The sequence below is a fragment of the Salvelinus sp. IW2-2015 genome, linkage group LG22 (genome assembly GCF_002910315.2).
Source record: "Salvelinus sp. IW2-2015 linkage group LG22, ASM291031v2, whole genome shotgun sequence".
NCBI lineage: Eukaryota > Metazoa > Chordata > Actinopteri > Salmoniformes > Salmonidae > Salvelinus > Salvelinus sp. IW2-2015.
In genome coordinates this window covers 35,311,970-35,325,780 of record NC_036862.1, presented here as the reverse complement: position 1 = coordinate 35,325,780, position 13,811 = coordinate 35,311,970, and the positions used below count along the sequence as shown (strand labels likewise).

At 43.7% G+C, this 13,811-nt stretch overlaps 1 protein-coding gene across 3 annotated transcripts in view; it reads left to right on the top strand.

Annotated features, from left to right (window-relative positions):
- Positions 1 to 634: 634 nt before the first annotated feature.
- akt2 (v-akt murine thymoma viral oncogene homolog 2) overlaps positions 635 to 13,811 on the top strand; it is a 21,492-nt gene continuing 8,315 nt past the window's right edge. For 2 of the 3 annotated variants that reach the window (XM_070434240.1, XM_070434239.1), the window contains exons 1-5: positions 635 to 733; positions 12,032 to 12,203; positions 12,420 to 12,551; positions 12,842 to 12,953; positions 13,247 to 13,405. In XM_070434240.1, coding sequence (XP_070290341.1) covers positions 12,158 to 12,203; positions 12,420 to 12,551; positions 12,842 to 12,953; positions 13,247 to 13,405 — 449 coding nt within the window. In that variant the 5' untranslated portion in view covers positions 635 to 733; positions 12,032 to 12,157. Of the gene's footprint in view, positions 1,139 to 12,031; positions 12,204 to 12,419; positions 12,552 to 12,841; positions 12,954 to 13,246; positions 13,406 to 13,811 lie in introns of all 3 variants that reach the window. The other variant, XM_070434241.1, reaches the window with a different exon arrangement.

The window sequence follows — 13,811 nt, the reverse complement described above, 5'->3', positions numbered from 1 at the left end:
GGAGACCATTTTACAATTTTCAATGAAACCTTGAAACATATTAAAAATAGGGTATTCTAGTATCTCTCAAAACTGCCTATAGAATTCATCTGACAGGCCATCAAGGCCAAGTTATTTCCCTTTTTTCATTGAATTCAGAGCCTCATCTAATTTCTTCGATTGACACAGGTGAATCGCAAACAGTGGAACTAATCTTCAATTACAGGAACATAATTCTGAATGTGGAAAATGTAGCTTTCACAGCCATCTTCCTGAAATTGTGAGTTGTAAAGGTTTTCATWAAAGGACTTYACAAATGTTGATAATATCAGATATTATAATGGGATCTTTTCATTATTTTACCTTTATTTGACTAGGCAAGTCAGTTATGAACAAATTCTTATTTTCAATGACGGCCTAGTGTTCCTTCCTTGTTCYTCAGATTTTTACCTTGTCAGCTCAGGGATTCGATCTTGCAACTTCTCGGTTATTAGTCCAACGCTCTAACCACTAGACTACCTGCCGCCCCATATACATKATTAATTTTGAGTGCCATTACAGATTTTATTTTGTAGTTTCTCTTTTCAAGTGCAAACAAATAGTTTGTGTTTCTTTCCGAYTTCCCAGTTGTTTCACGTAGGGTGGCCTCTCAAAACGTCATATCCTGTTTGTGCGCGTGTGGAGGGTTGCTGTTCTGGTTTGGACGGGGCCTGCTGATTATAATTGAAGCACCAGCAATAACAGGGGACTGAAGGTAAAAGCAAAGATTGTTATAACGTAAAAGGGAGAACAATAATGCCGGYAAAAAATACATATAGACTGTAATTCCAAATCATAACGATTTGTAATTCTTTAAAAGTTGACTGGTAACAACTAACGTACAATTCGCGAGTTCACCCGACCACCGTTTTACTATCTTGCTAGCTAACGTTATGCTAAGTTAGCTAACTAACCTGCAATAACACGCCGCCGTTGTGGGTAGAAAAACAAGCTCAGCTGGCATTCGTTGGTTATTTTTTGGAGGATGTGTGATCACTGACGGATCAATACACCACCTTGGAGAATCTGCAGAGGATTTGCTACTTCGTGAGAGCGTTATCCAGTTTGCTATTATTTCGGGGAGAGGGTCTCTTTGGCTAAATTATCTAAAGAATTCAAGGTAAGGAGCTCATCGTCAGTCGACGCAGAACTCGAATGAATGATAACTAGATGTTACGAACTAACTAGCGAATGTCAGCCAGCTAGCTGCTAACAACCGAAAACTATAGGCAGTAAACCGTTAATTAACTATTCAATTCAAATGGCTTTATTTGCATGGGAAACATGTTTACATTGCCAAAGGAAGTGAAATAGATAAGAAATAGGTCAAATAATCCATACAAAATGTACAGTAAACATTACATTCACAAAAGTTTCAACGGAATAAAGACATGTTAAATGTCATGTGGATATGTACAGTGTCATAATGATGTGCAAAAGGGAAAATAAATAAACATAAATATGGGTTGTATTTACAATGGTGTTTGTTCTTCACTGGTTGACCMTTTCTTGTGCCAACAGGTCACAAATCTTTCTGCGGTGATGGCACAATGTGGCATTTCACCCGATATATATGGGAGCAAAATTGAATATGTTTTCGATTTCTTTGTGGGTCTTTGTAATCTGAGGGAAATGTGTGTCTCTAATATGGTCATACATTTGGCAGGAGGTTAGAAAATCCAGCTCAGTTTCTGCCTCATTTTGTGGGCAGTGTGCACAGCCTGTTTTCTCTTGAGAGCCAGGTCTGCCTAGGGTGGCCTCTCAATAGCAAGGCTATGCTCACCGAGTCTGTACATAGTCAAAGCTTTGATTACTTTTGGGTCAGTCACGTGGTCAGTTATTCTGCCTCTGTGTACTCTGTTTAGGGCATAATAGCATTCTAGTTTGCTCTGTTTTTTTGTTAATTCTTTCCAATGTGTCAAGTAATTATCTTTTGTTTTCTCATGATTTGGTTGGGTCTAAATGTGTTGCTGTCCTGAGGCTCTGTGAGATCTGTTTMTGATCAGAGCCCCAGGACCAGCTTGCTTAGGGGACTCTTATCTAGGTTAATCTCTCTCTAGGTGTTGACTTTGTTATGGAAGGTTAGGGYATCTTTTCTTCAGGTGGTTGTAGAATTTAACGTCACTTTTCTGGATTTTGATAATTAACGGTTATCAGCATAATTCTGCTCTACATGCTTTATTTTGTGTTTTACGTTGTATAAGGAAGATGGATGTTTTTGCAGAATTCTGCATGCAGAGTCTCAATTTGTTGTTTGTCCCATTTTGTGAATTCTTGGTTGGTGAGCGGACCCCAGACGTCACAACCATAAAGGGCTACGGGTTCTATAACTGATTTCAAGTATTTTTTTGCCAGATCCTAAAGGCCCTCCTTGTCTTGTCTCTCAGTCCATGTTGGACCACCAACAGAGCTGCTGAAAATGACTAATCAAGCCATGTCTTTGTTGGTAAATAGCAGTTTGTTTGTTTGGTTGAGAACGTTAATGTGAACAAATTGGTCAGGTAGTTGGCTAACTTTCACAGGTTACCGGCATCTTTGGCTTTATCAAATATGTGGCTTTATCTAAGCATGTTTAGTAAGTAACTAGCTATCTACTAAGGTTAACGTTTTGTCTTGCTAACGTTGCTTAGTTAATGTTAGCTAGCTACACTAGTTAGCTCTTCATTTCAGTAGGCCATACAGGATGGCTAATTGTAACTTCCTTTTGTAAACATCAGTCATTGGTAGCTAGGTAGAGATAGCCAGATGGCTAGCTAACCGGCCATTGTTCACAGCAGGTCCTGCAGAGGCAAATTTAGTTCAGAGTGTGTTAACTAACCATTATCCATTGTTGTTCATTCACCCATACCTCCATGCATTGGTGTCATTTTATCTGTCAACAACATTTTTACAAGGGGCAGGTGTAGATGGCGACCTAGCCGATTAAACTAAACTCCACGATTTATGATGAGTTGAGTCGGCTAATATCGATTCATGGTCACCGTTCGACGTAACGTTACTCTGAAAAGGCCCGGTCTTTTAAGGCTTGCCCGCTTCAGTTGAAGTAGCCTCATATGTTTCATGCAGTAATGTTATTTAGCTAAGTCATATCACCCACATGCTAGTTTTTCTTTTGAAAGTAGCAACCTACCCACCTAGTTGATGCTGTTATTGGTGCTGTTTGAATTTGTATCAATTCAAGTGTCTTATTGGTACCCAGTTCTCATCAAAATCATAAATAGCCCACAGATTTACACTTGATTATTTTAATAATAGATTTGGAATTGACTAAGTGCAAGGGATCCATTGGATTTTATCTCTGCAAACAGTACAGTTCAAACAGACACCAGTCACTTCTGTGTAATGTCAGGCCCCTCCCACTGTTTATCATTTTATTGTGTTAACAAATAATCATTAAACATTTGACTACTCCTCTCCCAATAGAATATGGTTAGATCTATGTAGCCTATCCTGTAGCAGAACGTGTTGTCCATTGTGTTTCTAGGAATTGATAATGCTGGTTCCCCTGTGGGGAGGCAGGTAGCCTAACGGTTAAAGAAAAATTTCACCCAAAAATGGTCTTTCGGTATTTGTTTCATTAGTCTCTATTTTGAAAGTTAAATGTCTTAAACTTGATTGCTGACATGCAAAACATTTTGGGGRTATATCAATAATGGACTAATAGTTTTTGGGTGGAGTTTTCCTTTTTAAGAACTTTGGGCCGGTAACCAWAGGTTCCCGAGCTGACTAGGTGGAAAATCTGTCGATGTGCCCTTGAGCAAGGCACTTAACCGTAATTGCTCCTCTAAGTAGCTCTGAATCAGCGTGTCAAATAAATGACTAAAATATATAATGTTATGCTATTTCTGCCATCTTGGAGATAGGAAGCAGAATGTTTTGGATCCCAACAGACGTCTGACCTATTAGTTGATGCAGGGAAAAGCTCATCCTCTAAAGCGGAACAACTTCACATGTGATTCTTTGAAACTCACATGTCAATCTATTGGCCAAGAGACCAGTTGCCATGATGAGCTGCAGTTTGGATTGTGCTTTGTAAGTCTAATCTGAGATTTGACACTGCAGTGTTCAGGCATGTTGCCCATCCCTTGGAACAAAACAAATCGCTAGTGACATACCAGCAGAGAGCTCATCTCTTTACCTGGCAACACCAGAGTACCAGTACTGTAGCCTACCTCCATCTGTCATTATGACTTGCATCATGCCATTCTCTTTTGAAATGTCAGTTGGAAGTCAGCGTAATGGGTAAACAAACCGAAAAGAGGCYACAGCTCAAGCTAGCTGCAAAAGGTTTCACCCAATAAGGTCATGTTACTACCATGATGGTAGCACTAATTATGTTTGTCTTGTTCCTCTAGAGCAGTGGTTCCCAAACTGAGGGGTCGGCAGGAACTCAACTTACTCTTTAAAGTTGTAATTGTAGAATGCACCTTGGGTATTGCATCGTCAGTTCTTCTGGTCATGTTTTCTAGCCCATATATATTGTTTTAGTCACTCAAATATCACATGAATACACATGGCAAAATACACTGCTCAAACAAATAAAGGGAACACTAAAATAACACATCCTAGATCTGAATGAATGAAATATTCTTATTAAATACTTTTTTCTTTACATAGTTGAATGTGCTGACAACAAAATCACACAAAAATGATCAATGGAAGTCAAATTTATCAACCCATGGAGGTCTGGATTTGGAGTCACACTCAAAATTAAAGTGGAAAACCACACTACAGGCTGATCCAACTTTGATGTAATGTCCTTAAAACAAGTCAAATGAGGCTCAGTAGTTGTGTGCCTCCACGTGCCTGTATGACCTCCCTACAACGCCTGGGCATGCTCCTGATGAGGTGGCGGATGGTCTCCTGAGGGATCTCCTCCCAGACCGGACCAGGGCATCCGCCAACTCCTGGACAGTCTGTGGTGCAACGTGGCGTTGGTGGATGGAGCGAGACTTTGATGTGCTCAATTGGATTCAGGTCTGGGGAACGGGCGGCCAGTCCATAGCATCAATGCCTTCCTCTGCAGGAACTGCTGCAACACTCCAGCCACATGAGTCTAGCATTGTCTTGCATTAGGAGGAACCCAGGGCCAACCGCACCAGCATATGGTCTCACAAGGGTCTGAGGATCTCATCTCGGTACCTAATGGCAGTCAGGCTACCTCTGGCGAGCACATGGAGGCTGTGCGGCCCCCAAAGAAATGCCACCCCACACCATGACTGACCCACCGCCCAAACCGTCATGCTGGAGGATGTTGAAGGCAGCAGAACGTTCTCCACGGCGTCTCCAGACTCTGTCACGTCTGTCCATGTGCTCAGTGTGAACCTGCTTTCATCTGTGAAGAGCACAGGGCGCCAGTGGCGAATTTGCCAATCTTGGTGTTCTCTGGCATGCAAACGTCCTGCACGGTGTTGGGCTGTAAGCACAACCCCACCTGTGGACGTCGGGCCCTCATACCACCCTCATGGAGTCTGTTTCTGACCGTTTGAGCAGACACATGCACATTTGTGGCCTGCTGGAGATCATTTTGCAGTGCTCCACCTGCTCCTCCTTGCACAAAGGCGGAGGTAGCGGTCCTGCTGCTGGGTTGTTGCCCTCTACGGCCTCCTCCACGTTCCTGATGTACGGCCTGTCTCCTGGTAGCGCCTCCATGCTCTGGACACTACGCTGACAGACACAGCAAACCTTCTTGCCACAGCTGCATTGATGTGCCATCCTGGATGAGCTGCACTACCTGAGCCACTTGTGTGGTTGTAGACTCCGTCTCATGCTACCACTAGAGTGAGAGCACCGCCAGCATTCAAAAGTCACCAAAACATCAGCCAGGAAGCATAGGAACTGAGAAGTGGTCTGTGGTCACCACCTGCAGAACCACTCCTTTATTGGGGTGTCTTGCTAATTGCCTATAATTTCCACCTTTTGTCATTCCATTTGCACAACAGCAGTGAATTATTGTCAATCAAGTGTTGCTGCCTAGTGGACAGTTTGATTTCACAGAAGTGTGATTGACTTGGAGTTACATTGTGTTGTTTAAGTGTTCCCTTTATTTTTTAGAGCAGTGTATATAGATTTGCAAGAAATTTGCTTTAAACCCACAGAATTTCTCCACCAACAAGAGGGATGTGAATAGTTTGTCATCAGCAGTGCTTCTGCGCATAGAAAAAGACTTGGAGCGTGCGCGGGGGGGGGGGCAGGATGTTCCCCAATGCTGGAATGGCAGCACGAGTGAAACATTTTGGGAATCTGCTCTAGAGGACTTCACGTGTGTATGAGTTGTGTAAATGAGAAGGAAGCAGCAGCAGGGGGTGGGGAGTTGAAAGGTAGTTGGCAGTTATTTGATTGTGTAGCCTAGTTGTGTAACAGCCGGTGGGCAGTGCATCACAAGGTGGGGATTATTTGGTAGTCCAGTACGGTGCCCATGGTAACTGGGAGTACGGCCAGCCTGTGCCAGGGCAAGCTGAGACAGGTGGCCGCTGGGCTCTAACTGAACAGAGCTGGCTGCAGAACAGACACAGACCCAACACTTTCTGGTGCTGAGGATTCACATACACACGGGCCAGAATCAGAAAGAGGAGTCAGTCAACACAGAGACTTGATGGTTTAATAAAAAACATGTCAGCCTTGCTGGTCCAATTTCTTTGCTCTCCTCATTTTACACCTGCATGCCTGTAAAGGCGTCCGCATGCTTCCCATCCAAAACATTTTGGAACAGTTAGAGCATATGTTATGACATTTTGAACAGATATATAATTGTTCATTGGATCAGTCTAAAACGTTGCACATACACTGATGCCATCTAGTGGCCATAATCTAAATTGCACCTGGACTGGAATAATACATTATGGCCTTTCTCTTGTATTTCAAAGATGGCACAAAAATTAAACTCATGTTTATTTTCTTTGTATTACCTTTTACCAGATGTAATATTAAATTATCCTACATTAATTTCACATTTCCACAAACTTCAAAGTGTTTCCTTTTAAAAGGTATCAAGAATATGCATATCCTTGCTTCAGGTCCTGAGCTACAGGCAGTTAGYTTTGGTCATTTTAGGCAGAAATGGGAAAAAACGGTCCGATCCTTAAGAGGTTTTAACAAACAATAGAACTATGCACAAGGACTACTTTTAAAAATGGCCACTGAATATGTTACAAACACATTTACAGTGCATTCGGGAAGTATTGAAACCTTTTTCCWCATTTTGTTACGTTACAGCCTTATTATAAAATCGATTACATACTTTTTCCCCCTCATCTACACACACTACCCCATAATGACAAAGCGAAAAGTTTTTTTATTTTAGCAAATTTAGGAACACATTTAAAACAGATTCATTATGTACATAAGTATTCAGACCCTAGCATCCCGAGTGGCGCAGCGTTCTAAAGCACAGCAACGCAGCACAGCAACTACAGATCCTGATTCGATCCCYGGCTGTGTCGCAGCCTGTCTCGACCGTGAGACCCATGTGGCGGCGTACAATTGGCCCTGCGTTGTCCGGGTTAAAGGAGGGTTTGGCCTATCGGTTTGTCCTTTTCTCATCTCGCTCTAGCAACTCCTGTGGCGGGCCGGGCGCAATGCACGCTGACATGGTCGCCAGGTGTACAGTGTTTCCTCTGACACATTGGTGTGCCTGGGTTCTGGGTTAAGCATGAGTTGTGTCAAGAAGCAGTGCGGCTTGGCGGGGTCATGTTTCAGAGGACGCACGGTTCTCGACCTTCAGCTCTCCCGAGTCCGTACGGGAGTTGCAGCGATGGGACAAGACTGTAACTACCAATTGGATATCATGAAAAAGGGGTGAAAAAAATATATTAATTATTCAGACCCGTGGCTATGAGACTCGAATTTGAGCTCCGGTGCATCCTGTTTCCACCTGTGGTAAATGCAATCGATTCGACATGATTATGAAAGGTACACACCACAGTTGACAGTGCATGTCAGAGCAAAAACCAAGCCATGTGGTCGAGGGAATTTTCCGTAGAGCTCCAAGACAGGATTGTGTCGAGGCGCAGATCTGGGAAAGGGTACCAAGAAAGTTCTGCAGCATTAAAGGTCCCCAAGAACACAGTGGCCTCCATCGTTCTTAAATGGAAGAAGTTTGGAACCACCAAGACTCCTCCTAGAACTGAGCAATCGGGGGAGAAGGGCCTTGGCCAGGGAGTCGACCAAGAACCCGGAGCACCAAGTCTAGGTCCAAAAGGCAGCTTCTACCCCCAAAGCCATAAGGCTCCTAAACAGCTAATCAAAAGTTGGGAAAATTCCTTGTGTCATGCACATGTCCRAACCAACTTGCTAAAATTATAGTTTATTAACAAGAAATTTGTGGAGTMGTTGAAAAACAAGTTTTAATAAGTGTATGTAAACATCCGACTTCAACTGTAGATAAAAGTATTCAGAGCCTTTACTCAGTACTTTATTGAAGCACCTTAGGTAACGATTTACAGCCTTGAGTCTTCTTGGGTATGACACTACAAGCTTGGCACACCTGTATTGGGGAGTTCTTCCCATTTCTTCTTTGCAGATCCTCTCAAGCTCTGTCAGGTTGGATGGGGAGTGTCGCTGCACAGCTATTTTCAGGTCTCTCCAGAGATGTTCGATCGGGTTCAAGTCTGGGCTCCAGCTGGGCCACTCAAGGGCATTCAGAAACTTGTCCCGAAGCCACTCCTGTGTTGTCTTGGTTGTGTGCTTAGGGTCGTTGTCCTGTTGGAAGGTGAACCTTCGCTCCCAGTCTGAGGTCCTGAGCGCTCTGGAGCAGGTTTTCATCAAGGATCTCTCTGAACTTTGCTTCATTCAGCTTTCACTCGATCCTGACTAGCCTCCCAGTCCCTGCCACTGGAAAACATATCCACAGCATGATGCTGCCACCACGCTTCACCGTAGGGATGGTGCCAGGTTTCCTCCAGACGTGGTGCTTGGCATTCAGGCCAAAGAGTTCAATGTTGGTTTCATCAGACCAGAGAATCTTGTTTCTCATGGTCTAAGAGTCCTTAGGTGCCTTTTGGCACGCTCAAAGCGGGCTGTCATGTCATTTACTAAGGAGTGGCTTCCGTCTGGTCACTCTACCATAAAGGCCRGATTGGTGCTGCAGAGATGGATGTCCTTCTGGAAGTTTCCCCCATCTACACAGAGGAACTCTGGAGCTCTAGAGTGACCACCGGGATCAAATAAAATTGTATTTGTCACATGTGCCGAATACAACAGGTGTAGGTAGACCTTACAGTGAAATGCTTACTTACAAGCCCTTAACAAACAATGCTTTAAGAAGTTAACGTCTATATGTTGGATAACATTTACATGAATYACATGACTATTGTTGTCTCTTGCTAGGCACGTGAGGTTGTCACGACTGCCAGGGTTTGAGCAATTGTACCGCAGTTTTAAAATGATCCTGAGCCAAGCAGCTGAATTATGAAAACAAGTGATTTTAACRATAAGATGGTATGAATTCTACAYAAAATTACTTTAAATAMCCTTGCTGTCCTGTAGAGCAATGGTTTCCCAACCTTTTCAGTTAATGTAACACCAAATAAATTTTTCTCTGTTCAGAGTACCACTGAAGTACCCCCTTGTGTATATTTTACCAGTAGGCCTATGGTCTCATGAGTCTTCTCAAGTACCCCCAGAAGTGGAAAGCCGAATAAGTTGCAAACAATATATTCTGGGCACCATCAGACTACTTAAGATGTTTTGAGAGGAACAAAATGGTCATGCAGAAACAGGGGTGTAACTAAATATTGGTTATTTACAGAAATAGCTATATATGATGATAATATGTAGCCTAGGAAGCCAATAATGGGTGCTAGATATGCACTAGGCTAGATATGCACATTGGCTGCCAAGGATAGATCATTTACTAATTCATAAACATTAATTATATACAGTGCACGACACAAGTCATTTTTCCAGCAATTGTTTACAGACAGACTATTTTTCTTATAATTCACTGTGTCACAATTCCAGCGGGTCAGAAGTTTACATACACTAAGTTGACTGCCTTTAAACCGCTTGGAAAATTACAGTAAATTATGTCATGGCTTTAGAAGCTTCTGATAGGCTAATTGATGACATTTGAGTCAATTGGAGATGTACCTGTGGATGTACTTCAAGGCCTACCTTCAAACTCAGTGCCTCTTTGCTTGACATCAAGGGAAAATCAAAAGAAATCAGCCAAGACCGTAGAAATTAAATTGTAGACCTCCACAAGTCTGGTTCATCCTTGGGAGCAATTTCCAAACGCCTGAAGGTACCACGTTCATCTGTACAAACAATAGTACGCAAGTATAAACACCATGGGACCACGCAGCCGTCATACCGCTCAGGAAGTCTCCTAGAGATGAACGTACTTTGGTGCGAAAAGTGCAAATCAATCCCAGAACAACAGCAAAGGACCTTGTGAAGTGCTGCGAGAATTCCAAGCTCAGCAAGGAAGAAGCACCTGCTCAAAAAACCCATAAAAAAAGCCAGACTACGGTTTGCAACTGCACATGGGGTCAAAGATTGTACTTTTTGAGAAAATGTCCTTTGGTCTGATGAAACAAAAATAGAACTGTTTGGCCATAATGACCATCGTTACGTTTGGAGGAAAAGGGGGAAGCTTGCAAGCCGAAGAACACATCCCAACCGTGAAGCCGGGGGTGCCAGCATCATATTGTGGGGTGCTTTGCTGCAGGAGGGACTGGTGCACTTCACAAAATAGATGGCATCATGAGGCAGGGAAATGATGTGGATATATTGAAGCAACATCTCAAGACATCGTCAGGAAGTTAAAGCTTGGTCGCAAATGGACAATGACCCCAAGCAGACTTCCAAAGTTGTGGCAAAATGGCTTAAGGACAACAAAGTCACGGTATTGGAGTGGCCATCACAAAGCTCTGACCTCAATCCCATAGAAAATGTGTGGGCAGAACTGAAAAAGCGTGTGTGAGCAAGGAGCCTACAAACCTGACTCAGTTACACCAGCTCTTCAGGAGGAAATGGGCCAAATTCACCCAACTTATTGTGGGAAGCTTGTGGAAGGCTACCTGAAATGTTTGAAACAAGTTTAAATGTAAAGGCAATCGACCAAATACTAATTGAGTGTTGTAAACTTCTGACCCACTGGGAATGTAATGAAATAAAAGCTGAAATAAATCCTTCTCTCTGCTATTATTCTGACATTTCACATTCTTAAAAAAAAGTGGTGATCCTAACTGACATAAAACCATGGCATTTTACTAGGATTAATTGTCAGGGATTTTGTGGAAACTTGAGTTTAAATGTGCGTAAATAAGGTGTACAGATTAAGTTAGCTAATGTACTATCCCTTACGTCTACCATTGTACAGGTGATCATCACAAAGTAGCCTTCTGCCATTGAATCCTACTTTTTTTTTTTTTTTCATGTCGCCTAAGTCTGAGGTTATTCTTTATTATTACTTTTCGAGATGGAAAAACATGTTAACTATGTAGAAAAGATAATGGATCTATATACATATCTTTTTTATATAATCTTTAAGAACTAACAAAATAGAAGCTAGACAGGGAGAATAGAAAATTCCAAAAYCAATGAATTTAGAAGTATTAATTTTATGTTTGAGCAAAAGAACACCGGGCAAAATCTATAGAATTGCAGGAAACTAGCTTTAAAACTGCAAAATATTCTCTCAGCTCAATGGAGAAATTTGTACAATAGCAGGAAATTGGCTTCTGCTGCGCCAAGATGGGGGGCCTCTATAATGTTCTCTAAAATGTAGCCTCCCCGACGACCAACCGCGCTCATTGCCACGCCCCCTGCCYTGCAACAGTGTTTTTCCTATCTGACAGTGCCTCTTATTTCCAGCTTACATTACACACACATCTTGGAAAGTGACATTTATGTAATCGTCATGCGGGCAATTATTTTCCATTGTCATAAGCCAACACAGTGACGTGTTTTCATGATCATTAGTACTCAGTTTCATTTTTAATAATAATCAATGAAAATGTATCCTCTTTCAATTGTGGCTAATATCTTTTGTGGTCTTTCGGTCCCCCAGGTATTGAGACGTTTTTGTCAGAGACACATCTGACGCCCTTCGCCAACAGTCACAGCTCCCCTTCCCCCGCTTTTCCCCCTGTGACCCTACCCTGACACCCAGCAACCCTCTGTCCTCTGCCCCAGCATGAACGACATCATTGTGGTCAGAGAGGGCTGGCTCCATAAGAGGGGTGAGCTGAGCTTCACTAGTTGCTGTTTCACTGTGTCTGTTACTCTGTTTCTAGGACACTGTGTCCACTTTACTCAGAATTAGTTAAACATAAACCCTAATATGTATGGCTCATGTGCCCCTCTAACTCCCGCTCTCCCTCCCCTCTCTAACTCCCGCTCTCCCTCCCCTCTCTAACTACCGCTCTCCCCTCCTCTCTAACTACCGCTCCCTGCAGGAGAGTACATTAAGACGTGGAGGCCGCGGTACTTCATCCTGAAGAGTGATGGCTCCTTCATCGGCTACAAGGAGAAGCCAGAGATGTCGTCCGACCACAGTCTCCCACCCCTCAACAACTTCTCTGTGGCAGGTTGGTCTCTGTCATTTTTGGGCCAACTTCTKGAGCCTGGTGGTACTTGGATGAGGATGAGAGTTGCTTGYTGGTGTTCACACAGATTGGCTCWAAGTTTTTTWWATTTTGTTACATTTTTTATTATTCCTTGTGTTTCCTCTCCTGGAATCCTTTCCTCACATCATAAGGTGACGTTTTGAGGAGGTTTGTAGAGAAGACTGGAGGAGAGGAATCGAGGGAAGACTGTTGAGATTCACCCAGTGTCTACAGTAGCACACTCTAACCTCTCTATTACTCCCTGTCTGCAGAGTGCCAGCTGATGAAGACAGAACGGCCCAGGCCCAACACGTTTGTCATCCGCTGCCTACAGTGGACCACYGTCATAGAGCGCACCTTCCACGTGGAGAGTAACGAGGAAAGGTGAGAACGGAAAGGTCCAGTGGCAGGGACAACATGGAAGAGTTGAATGGGTGTTTGTTTCTCTGTAAACTGGGCAATGCCCTCCTTCTCCAAGTTGTATTATTTTTTACTAAACCAACTTTCAGGATTAGAGGTCTGCAATTGACCCCATTAGTGACCTCAATTGACCTCACTAGTTAATCACCCTCATCCCCACCGTATCTCCACACACACACACACACACACTCAGTCAATGTACATTCATGTCTTTTGGGCTTGAAGTGATCTACATTTAACCTCCTTTCTCCTTCCAGGGAGGAATGGATGAGAGCGATCCAAGCGGTGGCCAACGGCCTGAAGACGCGAGAGGAAGAGGCGCCCATGGACATCACGTTTGGCTCCCCCAGCGACTGCAGCAGCATGGAGGAGATGGAGGTGGCCATGTCCAAGTCCCGCAACAAAACGTGGTCAGTGTCCCCCTACAAACCTAGCAGACCTGTCCTGTCCTTCCTGTCCCCCTGACAACCTAGCAGACCTGTCACTGTCCCTCCTGACAACCTAGCAGACCTGTCATCTCCTGTCCCCCTGCCAACCTAGCAGACCTGTCACTGTCTCCTGTCCCCCTACAACCTAGCAGACCTGTCACTGTCCCCCTGACAACCTAGCAGACCTGTCACTCTGTCCCCTGACAACCTAGCAGACCTGTCACTGTCTCCTGTCCCCCTACAACCTAGCAGACCTGTCATGTTCTCCTGTCCCCTGCACAACCTAGCAGACCTGTCATGTCTCCTGTCCCCCTACAACCTAGCAGACCTGTCACTGTCTCCTGTCCCCCTACAACCTAGCAGACCTGTCACTGTCCCCCTGACAACCTAGCAG